This window comes from Astatotilapia calliptera, chromosome 17, assembly GCF_900246225.1.
Source record: "Astatotilapia calliptera chromosome 17, fAstCal1.2, whole genome shotgun sequence".
NCBI lineage: Eukaryota > Metazoa > Chordata > Actinopteri > Cichliformes > Cichlidae > Astatotilapia > Astatotilapia calliptera.
In genome coordinates this window covers 5,530,214-5,544,204 of record NC_039318.1, presented here as the reverse complement: position 1 = coordinate 5,544,204, position 13,991 = coordinate 5,530,214, and the positions used below count along the sequence as shown (strand labels likewise).

At 37.7% G+C, this 13,991-nt stretch overlaps 1 protein-coding gene across 3 annotated transcripts in view; it reads left to right on the top strand.

Annotated features, from left to right (window-relative positions):
* ghrhrb (growth hormone releasing hormone receptor b) overlaps positions 1-11,586 on the top strand; it is a 73,752-nt gene extending 62,166 nt beyond the window's left edge. For 2 of the 3 annotated variants that reach the window (XM_026147035.1, XM_026147033.1), the window contains 7 exons: positions 1,185-1,338; positions 1,471-1,531; positions 3,045-3,114; positions 8,199-8,290; positions 8,406-8,535; positions 8,638-8,679; positions 10,395-11,586. In XM_026147035.1, coding sequence (XP_026002820.1) covers positions 1,185-1,338; positions 1,471-1,531; positions 3,045-3,114; positions 8,199-8,290; positions 8,406-8,535; positions 8,638-8,679; positions 10,395-10,601 — 756 coding nt within the window. In that variant the 3' untranslated portion in view covers positions 10,602-11,586. Of the gene's footprint in view, positions 1-1,184; positions 1,339-1,470; positions 1,532-3,044; positions 3,115-8,198; positions 8,291-8,405; positions 8,568-8,637; positions 8,680-10,394 lie in introns of all 3 variants that reach the window. The other variant, XM_026147036.1, reaches the window with a different exon arrangement.
* Positions 11,587-13,991: the final 2,405 nt, after the last annotated feature.

Sequence of the window (13,991 nt, the reverse complement as noted above, 5' to 3'; positions counted from 1 at the left end):
TAAAATAAAGTTAATTTAATAAGTCCCTTAAGACAAAGGCAATTTATTGGTAATATAATTTATAAACTTCAATTAGCCATTAAAAGCCCGTTTCCATTTTGGAATAGCAAAAGAGCATTTACAAGAGAGTGACACGATGAATGAATTAAAATCTGTGGGAGAATTCGTCAACACCAAAAATGATGGTAGAAGTAGAACTTCGAGGTCAAAGTCAGCATGCTTTTTAAGTCGGTTCTTTTAGATTTGACAAAAGATTTTATGCATGCAGTGTGTTTTAGTGACCATTCAAATTCAATCAGATATACCATCTTAAAATGAGCAACATGACAATACATAATGTAGATGCTGCAGGTGGATTCAGATTCAGGTGAATAGTCTTTTGTGATTAGTTAATGAAACTGAAATCCCAGCTACATATGGGGGTCCCCGCTATGATGTCACTCACTTGTTGCTAAAGTTCTGTTGTTTATATATTAATGACAGTTGATGATTTATCCTTCTTTTTGATTCAAGTGGTAGCTCTGGAATGCAGCTCCATTGCTATCTCCTCTTCTTTGTAAACAACCTGCAGATTTATACAATACTCTGGCATTGCTCCCCTTCCTCAATCAGGAGGTCTAATCCCTGTTGCTCATTCATCTGCTTGTTAATAAGGAAGTTAAACCGGTCTACTACTTGAGTCCTCTCACTCTTTTAATGGCACATGTTATACTTAGTAGGACTCAGAAATTAGTGACTGACACCATAAAGCCACCAGGAAAGTGTTTACTGAAGAAGCTAAAGGCCATTATCTTCTATACATCTTGACTTCTTTTTGCAACCGCCACCTACTGTTTATTAAAGAGGTGCAGGTTTAAGGTGAAATATGACCGTCTTGTTTGACTACCATTATAATAAACTATATTTGAACCATTCCAGAAATATTATAGTGTTAGTAAGAGGAGGATGAGACTGATCATTAATTATAATGAGTATAAATAAATACAATGCAAAACCCATGACTTCAAGCACATGTGAAGGGAAATGGATGTTTCCCTGTAACACTAAAGTCTTATGTTTTTTATAATTCTGAACATCACTGTGGCTCATAAATTGATGTTTTTTATTGTTGCTGTCCCTGTAGATAAATGAGCCCTTCAGATGAATCTGATGTTCACGAATCTTTTTGTTTTTTTGTCCCACAGACATCCTGTAAATCAGCAGTGGCCTTCTTCCAGTTCAGTATCCTGGCTAACTACTTCTGGCTCCTGGTGGAGGGCATGTACCTGCAGACACTGCTCACTCTCACATTTGTCTTCCAGAAGAAATACTTCTGGTGGTACATACTTATTGGCTGGGGTGGGTACCTCACTTGTCATCATCCCTGTCTATCATATGTCCCTGTTTCCTTTCATTTGATTTCCTGTTTTTCCTCTTGCTCCACTTTAGTTCTTTTCCTAATGATCAGGTCACTCTGTTTGTGCCTCCCAGGTCTCCCGACAGTAATCATAACAGCTTGGATTCTAACTCGAAACTTCTACGACAACAGGGGGTGAGCAACGGCTGCAGGAAATCAAGACAATATCAAATTAGAGAAAATTTAAATAACAAAAATGATAGTAACACATACTCACTCAAATAACTTTAGACTAAACATAAAATGTTAACAAAAATAACATATTTTGTGATCTAGTCTTTGTGGCAAAAAAAAGGCTTTTTGATAATATATTCATTTGTACAGTAATTCACACCCACAGTGCTGTACAAAACTCTCGAGGATGACTCATTTCTTTATTTTTTGCAATGAAAGCAGGAAATAGTTGGAGAAAGTTATTGGAACATGTTTGAATACAAGTGAAAACACAGTATACAAGAAAAAATTAACAAGTTTGTACAATTCTAATGAACTTGAAAGTGAATATTTGCTATGACTTTGTTCTTTAGCATTGAAACCTCTTTGGCAAGTGTTCTTGTAATTTTTTTTGACTTCAGGATTAGTTTTCCGGGCTTCTTTGAGAACACTCCAAAGTTCTTCTTCGGAAATTGACTGCTTTTGCATTCTCTGTCACCTAAATTAGAGCGTCCACCATGTTTTACAAATGACTGTAGATACTCCCCTGACCTCCTCTTTATGGAAATATGATGATTCATCACTACACTAATATTGACAGTTTCAGTGCAGTCCTTGTGCCATTGTGCATACCTGTCTTTTCTCCTGGTTCTGTTCCTTAAGAATGGCTACCAACATTCAACTGAGACCATTTCTGGTGAATCTTCAGTTAACAGCAGATGGCTCAACTGAAGGGGCTGATGCTTTTCTCACATCCTGTGTCAGGCTAGTAACAAATTATCTAAAGGGGAAGCTTATCTAAGGTTTAATTCAATTCAGTTTTATTTATATAGCACCAAGTCACAACACCAGTTGACTAAATGTACTTTATATTGCAAGGTAAAAACCCTACAACGATACAGAGAAAACCCAACAATCAGATGACACAAGCAAACACTTTGTGACAGTAGGAAGGAAAAACTCCCTCCTAACATTATTGAATCTCTGCTAAAACCAGGCTCAGGGAGGGAGAGCCATCTGCAGCAATAGGTTGGGTTGAGGAGGTTAAAACGGGACAAAAGACACACTGTGGATAGTGTAAAAAAGCAAATAGGGTGTCTGTCTCTCCATTTGTAATATAACATTGATTTTTGCAAAGTTGTCTGTTATATGTAAACACAACACTAGTTCTTCCCATAAATTATGTGTATTTTTATACCTGTATGATTCATGTTAGTAGGAAGTGGCTTAACAAACAAAAAAAAATATTTTGAAGATGGCCAGGACTGCAGTCAATACCACCTTCACAAATGACATTATTATAAGAAAATCTGGTTCCTTGGAAGCAAACTATGAAGAAATGTGGAGTGGCTCAAGATATTTGCACAGTACTAAAAATGTATTAGCTTATTACTATTGGTTTTAAGCTTAATATATATTGTTGATTGTTCAAAGATACTATAAACAGCCTTGTAAGCGAGTAGTAACACACATTTCTGCCTGTTGTGTGTCTCAGGTGCTGGGATGACACAGATGTGGCCTTTATCTGGTGGATCATAAAAGCTCCAATAACGGCATCACTACTGGTGAGTACAGTAAAAGTGGGAGCCATTGCTGGATTATCAGAGTCCTCAATCTTGGCACAGTCCTGCATTTTGACTCTGTGGCTGCTATTGCAGACACTTATCTTGTCTTCACACTAGGAGCGACAATAACAAGTCAGGGAGAGTTGAGTCATATTCTACCTGGTCAATGCACAGAAGGTCAACAGAAATGACTAAATCAGAATCTCTCTGGTTTTCCTGCTATTGTGTTATGTTTGTTTCATTAAGACTATTATTACAGCTCTCATATCCCTCCTGACTCTAGAATTTATTATATTATATGTTCATATTATAACTTTTTCTCTCTGCAGTGTTATAAAGTGCCTTTACACTGTGGTACTTGTTTCAGTTTATTGCATCATATGTTGGTGTGTGTATATGTGTGTTTACAGTGGGGGTACAAATTCTCAATTCTTACTCATATAATTTGCCCTTGACTTGCCACTGAAGGGAATCACGTCTAGATTCCAAACCTCTCCTTGCACATGCGCAGTCACTAAAATCTTACTTGATTATTTTTCGACTTCTTTAAGGGCATCTGCTCGTGCAGTGGCTTTTTTGGTCTCTCTTTTACCGTTTCCAGCATTGCTATTTTTAGATCGCTCCATGAAAGTCAAATTCAAACCACTCATACATGTATTTTGCAATTTTACCAATGACCTTAAACTCAGTAAGTGTCAACTTCCTCACAAAAATGGATTTTGGCCATCATAATTGGTGATAAACAGTAAATCTTGATCCAGAAACCAAACAGTTGTCAATGAAAGACTCTACAGCAGGGGTCCCCAATTCCAGTCCACGAGGGCCGGTATCCCTGCAGGTTTTAGGTGTGTCCTTGATCCATCACAGCTGATTTAAATGGCTAAATGACCTCCTCAACATGTCTTGAAGTTCTCCAGAGGCCTGGTAATGAACTAATCATGTGATTCAGGTGTGTTGACCCAGGGTTAGATCTAAAACCTGCAGGGACACCGGTCCTCGTGGACTGGGATTGGGGACCCCTGCTCTACAGTGTCCAAAGGTGGTGCATCTGGGATATTCAGCAGAAATGTTTCATTATTTGGTTGCTCTTGTGTGAATGGGAAACAGCTGGAGCTGAGACTGGTGAGTGGCAGCTTGGTGTCTGCAGTGGGGCTGGCTGTCTGGAGCAGCAGTTGAGGGTATGTAAGGGATGAGACTGAATTGAACTCTGGTGAATAAGGCCGGATGGGATTAATTGACTACAATTGTCTTTCCATCTGGGTCATGGAGATACACATGCTTGAAACTGTTCGAGACTGCAGCATTTTAGGACAGCTGGAAATGATTCCTACTAGCTGACAAACCCACTGAGAGAGGCTTGTCCATAGATTTTTAAACTGGGGAGGAAATCCTAAAGATCCTCATATCTCCCCAGAGATCTTCTGGGTCCATGTTTAGTGCCAATGTTTTGTCATAAATTTCAACGTTTTTGACTAAAATGCAGACATATGAAGACAGGCAAACAAGCCTTTACTTTAGCTGAGAAGCAAAAAATTCACTGGGAGAATAAACAAAATCCAGAACTGGCAAGAAATATGCAGGAGAGAATAACAGACACTGACAGAAAGGACCAATAAGAAGACAGCGCTATGTATACACAGAAGGACAATCAGGGAAAGGGGATACAGCTGGGAAAAACAGGTGCAGACAATCAAGACAACCAGACAGCAGGGAATGTAACAGTAAATGCAAACCACTACAGACAAGTACAGCTACCAAAATAAAACAGGAAGAGAGAATGATAGCTAAATGAGGAGATCCTGACACATGAATGAACTAAATCTAGGGGCATTTATATGAGTGTAAAACAGAATAACTTGAACTAAACACTTAAAACAGAAAATACTAAGGAATAATACATCCATGTAGAGACGGGTGGATGAAGCGCTGTGAAACTTTGAGGCTTCTTCCTGATTGTACTGAAAAAACAGGCAAAGCTTCAAAGTCTCAAAGGCAGATACTACTAGTATCTGTCTACATCTAGTGCTCATGTGCAATTATAACAGCCACAAATTTCCAAATGATTCACACAATTCAGTGATTCCAGTTCCAAAACAAAAGAGATAAATTAAATCTTAAGAATCAGAATACTTTATTAATCCATAGGGAAATTGTGTGGGTTACAGTTGCTCCAAGACAGTAACAGTAACAGACTAAACTATTTAAACAATACAATATGTTACAGATTTTGCAAATTTAAGAAATAGCACCAATATATAAAAATCACTCAATTATAAATATCAAGGATTAACAGGGGTGGTTATAAATAGATATCAAGAATATTGACAAGAATATTACAGAGTAGAAAAGAGCATATGCAAAAAGGGTGTAACTATTGCTGTGTTTACAGTGTATTCGATGGAGGAGTTCTGCAGGGAGACGGCCAGGAATGATTTCCTGTGTCGTTCAGCAGCATCTTCCTTCTAAGAATTATTGACCACACATGAAAGTGCTACAACATTTTGAAATGTCAAGTTGCTAATAAAATGTTTAACACTGGAACCACGATGGAGTCATTTGAACCCGTAGGAATTAATGCAACACCACTTTTCCAGGATGCTGGGTTGACTAGCAAAACTTACTGTTCAGAGACATTTTGACATAAAGACTCACAAGATTTTTTTTTAAATATATATATATAAGAGGTTGTAATTAGATAAAAGATTAATAATTAGGCTACTGCAGGCCTGAATGGGTAGTACAAAAACATGATTTCCTGCATTTAACTGCTGTAAATTACTTATTTATTACTTATCAAACCCGTCAAACATCCTCTCATGAATGATATCGAGTCATTTTGAGGTGAAAGAGCATTCCTCTCACAGGGTAGAAGCTGCAATCAATTTAGGCAAAGTCAGTTTTTTAATATTCTTTGTTTATCCAGGTATAATTCAATTCAATTCAATTCAATAAAACTTTATTGATCCTGAAGGTTGACCCCGAAGGAAATTGGGTTAAGGCTGCCAACCTTTGCCAGCGCCGACTTACCCTTCTGACCATACATACATTACACAAACATCACATGGGGAAGACAGGTCAGAGAGGTATAACAATGGAAAATGCACCACATGAGGAAAGATAAGCAGAAAAAAAATAACTCCCCTCAGACTGAGCTCCAATAGGGAGATCAGTTTGAGAACAGAAAAAACCACCTCTGCACATAGCACATGAAAAAAACTCTAAATACGCCAAAGAAACACATGACAAGCAACAGGGGTGGGTAAAAGGTGAGAGACAGCCGACTTAGACAGTACATCCGGGCCTGCACCCTTTGCGCTGGTCTCCATGATCCACCATCAGCATCGGAAGGGAATAAGCGTCAAAGGCGTTTGGAAAGGGAGGGGGGATGAGTGTGTGCATATCAGTGTATATGTATGTGTGTGTGTGTCCAGAGTTCAGCTGAGACAGTGTCCTTCGCCCTGCCAGGCTAAGTAAACAGTCTTTCAGCCAACCCAGGTGGCCTTGCATGGAATGGGAAGGAACAGTCTAAACACAGTCGTTATCAGGGTGTTTTTTGTTCGGCTCCAGCCTTGCAACTGCAGCTGGCGCAGAGAGGGTATCCACATGAAGTGATGGTGCTTTTTACTTTAGTGCGAACAACTCATATGAATTTCAAAGCTGTTCTAACAGTCCAACACTGGTCTCTCAATCTCCTGTTGGAGAGCCTTGAGCTTTCTATGATGTTATCCAAACTTACGTTCCGTGATGTTGTCATTCTTTTTGCTCAAAGAGCAGGTTCTGAGAACTCACGACCGCAGTGCACTTCCCCAAGATGTGATCGAATTTGCGCTCAAAGGTGTTATTCGAGCTAGTCCCTCAAGATGTAATCCAGTAAATGCTTAATGGAATTAAAAATGTCTTTTTCAAAAGAAATCTGTCCTCAAAGGCAGCAGAAATTACAATAATTATGCCACTGTGAAGTGGCTTAAAGGGACTAGATTGATTATAATGTAGCTCGCACAATAGGTAAAAGGCAGAGTTATGAAGATGCTGGTAAAACAGGTATTTTTTTTACAGGCTAACCCCTTGATAACTTCTGCTGGCTACAGGCATAATAAACATATCAAAGTTTTTAGACATAACAAAGTAAGTATGAGTTGTTAAAACCAATAATCAATCAATAATTGATCTTTTTTAAAATTCAAAAAGAAATTAGATGGAAATAGTCAGGATGATCCCACCTGGCAAATCTAGTGTTTAATGTGTCGTCCTGTTATCAGGCTACTTAAAACATCATTTAACCCTTGTGTGGTGTTCGTATTTTTGTTACTCAGCCAGTGTTCATGGGTCTGGTGGACCCGCTAGAGTTTTGGCTTTCCAAATTAACACTATCAAACAATTTTATGTTAAATTACTCAACAGATGTTTATTTCATCCCAATTACAAGACATATGAACAGCAAACATGGTTAATTTTTTCCCTTTACCTTTGTTAGATCACATTTATGAATTAATGTGCTTCTCGTTTTTCTTTTATATAAAATGTTATAAATAAATCAGTTATAATCAAGTGGAGTGAGTGGAAAGACACAACACATTTACACGTGAAAAAATAATTAATTGTTTAATTTTTCTTTTGAAAAAACTGAACACGGGTCTCACAGACCCAAACACCATACAAGGGTTAAATTGTTATGACAGGTTTGTACTGTGAAGTAAGATGATAAGTATTTCAACATCAGTGTTTTGGAGGTATGATTGAAGGTTTTTGGCAACTTTTAATGCCACAAAAGATCTGTTGCAACACTACAAAGCAGGGAAGGTACACCAAACATTTTGCATTTCCCTAAAACAAATGAAACAATGTTAAAGAGTTGAACCCATCACCTCACTTCCAGTGTTCCACTGTGACGTATGAAGCCTCAAGCATTATCTGTCATATGGTCACAGAGGTTTGATTCAAGCCTCAACACAGTGTTTTGGACCAGTCTGCTTCAACAGAGTGAAACAAGCTTCAGCCTAAGAGCCAAATGTTCCATCTCTAGTTAAATGTTAACAATATTCTGACAGATTACTAATTTGGTGCTTCCCACTTGTTTCATGTAGGTGAACTTCACGATCTTCATCAACGTAATCCGTATTCTGGTCCAGAAGCTTAGGTCTCCTGGTGTTGGTGGCAATGATACCAGTCACTTCAAGTGAGACAGAATAAATGCTGCTGCGTGTGAATGCATAAACAACAAATATAAAGTCACAAGGGATTGTGAATCTGCATGTGTAGAATGTGTCTGTGTTTTGCATGTGTGTGTGCAGGAGGCTGGCGAAGTCCACGCTGCTGCTCATCCCACTGTTCGGGATGCATTACATGGTGTTTGCCTTCCTGCCAGAAAACACAGGGACAGAGGCACGCATCTTCATAGAGCTCGGTGTGGGTTCCTTCCAGGTAGAACCGAAAATACACATCAACATATAAAGGTAAAAAAGAATAAATATGTGTCATGAAAGCATAAGTAATACTTTTGAATACTATTTCTCTACTCTCAAGGGCTTTGTGGTGGCACTGCTCTACTGTTTCTTGAATGGTGAGGTAAGTAAAGTAAATACTAAACAACATTAGGAGATGTAATGCCTCGACTATTTCATAGTCATATATAGTCTGACTGTAGATTTTTCTTTCATTTAAAAGGTTCATAAAACTGCACAGATGATGCAAATCAAAGATAAAATACACAAAACAGTGCTGCAGTACGGCAACCTTAATTAAATGTAATAATAATAATAATGGATTGGATTTATATAGCGCTTTTCTAGGCACCCAAAATATCACTATTCATTCACTCTCACATTCATACACTGGTGGAGGCAGCTACAGTTGTAGCCACAGCTGCCCTGGGGCAGACTGACAGAAGCGAGGCTGCCATATCGTGCCATCGGCCCCTCTGGCCAACACCAGTAGGCAAGTAGGGTAAAGTGTCTTGCCCAAGGACACAACGACCAGGACAGAGAGCCCAGGGATCGAACCGGCGACCTTCCGGTTACAGATGCGATTCCCAACCCCCTGTGCCACGGTCGTAGAAAGTTTATTAAAGATTCAGTATTCTGAAGTAGGGTTGGTGGAATCAATATCAAGTCAATCCTGAAGGAATCTAGCTTTTAGTGGAATTACCAGCACAATCTCTCTATGTGCTCCATTTTTTGCTTCTTTTTGCCCTTCCCCCCGACAGCCTGTCGCAGTCAATAACTACCACCCCCCAAACCTAGTTCTGCCAGAGTTCAATAAACAAAGATCACTTGGATCACTTGGAAGAATTGAACATGATAATGTTCAATTCTTCCAATCCTATTGAGATAAAGAGATGAATGTATTTGGCCAACAGACTCCGGTGGCCCATCATGACAGTGACAGGATTTAGGACAGGACCCCTGGGAATCTAGACGCTGGTGGTGGTGAAAATGAAGGTTGATCCTTTAAACTATGCAACATGGAGGCTGATTGGTCCAAAGAAGGCAGGCAAGAAGATGATTGGAGTAGAGTAATGATAACAGTACTGAGTTTGAGTTAGTTAAATTTACCCTTTTAAATTTTTCATATTTATTTCCTATCTTATTCATAGCCTTTTCCTCTTTTTTTTTTTCTTTAGGTCACGAGCAGTTGTCTAAGCATTTCACTGCATATCGTACTGTGTATGACTGTGTACGTGACAAATAAAATTTGAATTTGAATTTGAATTTGACAGTGTAGAAAAGCAGGGATGTAAAGAACAGAAAAGCAGCCTTACATCAGCGAAAGCAGGAGGAAGACTGATTACAGATTGTTGAATGCACAAGCTTAATTTCTTCCTTTCCAAGTGCCACTCAAGGGATTCTCTGCTGTATTACATAAAATGTCACTATATTACAATTACTGTAACTGTTGTGTTGTATAAATAAAACTGAAGGGAATTGAATAAACTAATAAGATGTCAGGAACCTCACAATCTATAGGCACCTGAACAATGAGAACTATTTAGAGATGCCATTTAATCATCGTGCTTAGAAAAGCACTAATCAGATTAAAGCACCTGAGTAGCAACAAGAAAGACTTGTAGTGTTTTGAAATAATTACTTTTTGTTTTACTATCTCTTACTAGATGAGGCATATTTAACAAAATGTGCATACTGGAAAGGCTAAAATTGGTTTAGTTTAGTTCTCTTTTATATGGTAGAGAAAAAAACACTTGGAAAGCTTCATGCAGGTACATTGTGTATTTCCTGCTTCTAAAAACAGTTATTTGGAATGTATGTTTTCCATCTTGATTTCAGGTGCAGGCTGAGCTCAAGAAGAGGTTTTGGAAGTGGCAGACTCAGAGTTACCTGAGCTACAGTAAACGACGGCGCACCCTGTTCACTGAAAGCAGCACAATCACTCAGATATCTGTCCTGGACAAATCTAGCCCAAAAGATAAGCCAGGCTCTGAGACACACGCCCTCACCAATACCGTCACACACAGCAACGTCTCGGCTGTGTGAAAAACAGCCGACAGCACGTAGTTGTCCTTTTCTACACCTGCCTGGTTAGCAGAGACTAAATCACAGAGCCTGATTGTTGAACGTTTAAGGTACCTCCTAATTTGTATGCTACATTTTTTTTTTAGAAGTGTGGGACTTGTAGGCTTACCGTACACTAAGTCTAATTTGAGTTCAGCTCATTAATTCATAACATCCTATACATCATTTCACATTAAACCTTTCTCCATGATGACACTAGATATCATGTTGGCAGAACAAGAGGTCATTTGTTTTTTGTTTTTTTCAGATTTTGTTTTTATGCTCCGGGGCCCCTCCTCCACATCTTACTCACAACCACCAAATTTTTTTCTTGCCTTGTTTATCACAAAACCATGTCTTGAACTGCTCAGTTTTGTGGGTGACTGTTTTAGTATTTAGCTTTCATTCTCATTATTTTCTTCCAACCTGCTCTTAAAAGGAAATGGGCAAAAATAAATAAATACATATGTATTCATTGTTGTCTCAAGCAGGCACCAGACAGACAGTTTTAAATGTATAATTACAGGCGAATCAATTTTAAACCTTTCTAAAATTCTGAAAATTGTATCACTCCTTTTTGCTTAGTTGTTAGTGGTTGTCCAGTATTGATAAATCTATTTATTGATTAGAAAACATGAATTAAACTGATCCTGTTACGCTCATTTCTAGCTCCATAATTTTATATTTGGAGAATACTAGAATAGCTTTGCATGACAGTTCAAAACAATCCTTATTGTTTTATACTGGGCTTTAGTGCTGTCCATCCACTGTTTGAAACAAGCTCCTTCCTCCTTTTATCTGATTGGTTCTCCCCTAACAGCAGATGATCATATTTGGGAGATCTCCTCTCACTTATGTTGTAGATTACTTCTGCAGCCAGTGACCTCGTTGTGACCATTCAACACTGTAACAGTTTAGTATATGAAAAAAAGGAAAAGCAGAATAAAATAAAATAAAATAAAACAGATATACAGAGCATACGTAGTTTTTAAAACAGGTTAGTGAGAGACAGAAAAGAAGATGAAAACAGGGTAAGGATGAAACGACCATGTACTTTTTACTAAATATTCTTCTGTTTGCTAATTCTAAGGTGAGCACAGCTCATGAATGAGTTTTCTTTCTCAGTCTCCAGACTTTACCAAAGCCCTGTACATACAATAGTTAGTTTTTAAATCACTGCTGAAGTAAACAATAACACATGTTAATTAGACTAGATAGTTATAAACTATATATAAATGCTGGACATAGCTTTGGGGTATAAAAGTGATGCCAGTGCAAAAGTGCCTTACATTTGGGATTTTTCACGGCCAGTAGGGGGCAACTCCTCTGGTTGCAAAAAGTCTTGAGAGAATGACGCTTAATTCAATTCAATTCAATTCAGTTTTATTTATCACCTAAGGTGGTTAATATATTTTAATGTAGACTTTACAATAATAAATAAATTAGCTCCCTCTTGGGGCACTTTATGCACTGACTCGGTAGTTTCAGCTCACAATGATTAAAATATAAAGTTAATTTTGTTCAAGTTTGTCATTGTCAGCGTCAGAAAAAAGACTTATTCTGGAAGCGGCTTGTCAGTCACTGGTATCCTTGATTTCATTTCTGAGCTAAGTCGTCAGTGAAACATCAAGATGGCAACAGTAAAATTGCTCAACTTGAAGCTTAATAGGACTTCAGTAACCAGTGGGTGTTGTTGTGGTGGCTGTGTACATGTCTTATATACAGTCTCTGGTGATGACAGATTAAGTAAGGGACACAAAGGATTTCTGTATTGAAGTACAGCCTGAAATTATTTTAAAAAGTGATTTTATTTATTATGTTTAAATACAATAAGCCAGCATGCAACTACCGAACACTGCTGTTCCCCAATGTTCCCTAATGTTCCCATCACAATCGTACAAGGATACATAAATTCAAATTTTATTAAGACTTAAAACACTGGCCACTTTCTCAGAAGACATTAGGCAGCTGTTCAGATTTTTCATTTTGATTTAAACTATCCAACAATAATCATCACATTGAAATTTAGATGCAACTTAGTAACCAGACTAGCAAGCTAACACTGATAGTAGCTGATTACAGAGCTCTGGCTAATGTTAGAGTCTTTTTTTCTTGGCAGTAAAAAACACTTGCTCCCTCAGCAGCTTCACGTTCCCAATTTAGTCATAGCCAGTTATATTTGCTGTTACACATGACATGCGGTGCTGCTTGTAAAAATGAAAACTCTGGGGAAATGTTCACAAAAGACACTACTCTAGTTGCAGACACTTTTGACACCTCTAGACCTGAGGCTAGTTTTTCATGTACTAAATACAAATAAAGAGTTCCTTGCCCACAGATCAGAAGAGGACCTAAACATGTGTTCCCTAAAAATTCATGGAAGCAGATTTTGTAGGGGTACAATTTCTCAGTCTCAAAATTATTAAAAAAAAATAATTTTTTGAATATAAAATAGATCCTCAATCAGATGATTTTTTGTTGTTTTTTGGTTTTTTTGGTACCTTCAACTTAAATTATGTCTGTGATTAAACGGGATGTAAAAGAAAAGTCTAAAAGGTCCCACATACATGTTCACTGTGGCATTTAAGAGCTCTAGTGAACAGTGATTAATGGCATGTTGAATGTTGGGTATTGTATTGTAATCAAGTTTCAGAGAGACAGGCCGATACACATTACACATTGCACAGTGCACTTGTGCACATCTGGAGCACTACACTGTAAAATCTATTTATTGTGAAATTATTGTTTTAATGTCTCTGTGTGAATGTAAATAGACTTCAAATAGAGTTTACATATATTTTATGATCTTGCAGTTCGACTTACAGATTTGTACAACCACCACATTAAATGACCTTCTTATCATAGTAAATAAAAGATAGTTAAAATGTTTAAAATTCCCAAGTTGATGTTTATTCAGTTATATTCAGTTTTGTTTATACAGCACCAAAGCACAACCGACGCCTCAAGGCGCTTTATATTGTAAGGTAGACCCTACAATTATACATACAGTGTACATTCAGCATTTTTTGTATCATACTGTACATACATGTAACTTACTTTTATTCTTATATACTATAATATTACAAAATGTTGAAAATGAAAAAGAAGTGTTTGTGTACATGTTCCTATTTATTAGCATAGGTTCAGATAAGTCTAGTTACTAATTACTAAGCTAATGCTAATGCCAACACTGATCCAGAACCTCTTTCCTCTAATAAAGAATTTTGATTGATAGGCTGCTTTTACCATGTTAACTGAGTACTGATGTGGTATCACTCTGTCTTTTGACACAATAGGAATTACGCATGTATGTAGACTGCATACTGCATACACAGATATGTACATGTGTATACATTTCAAGTGTTGTCCATG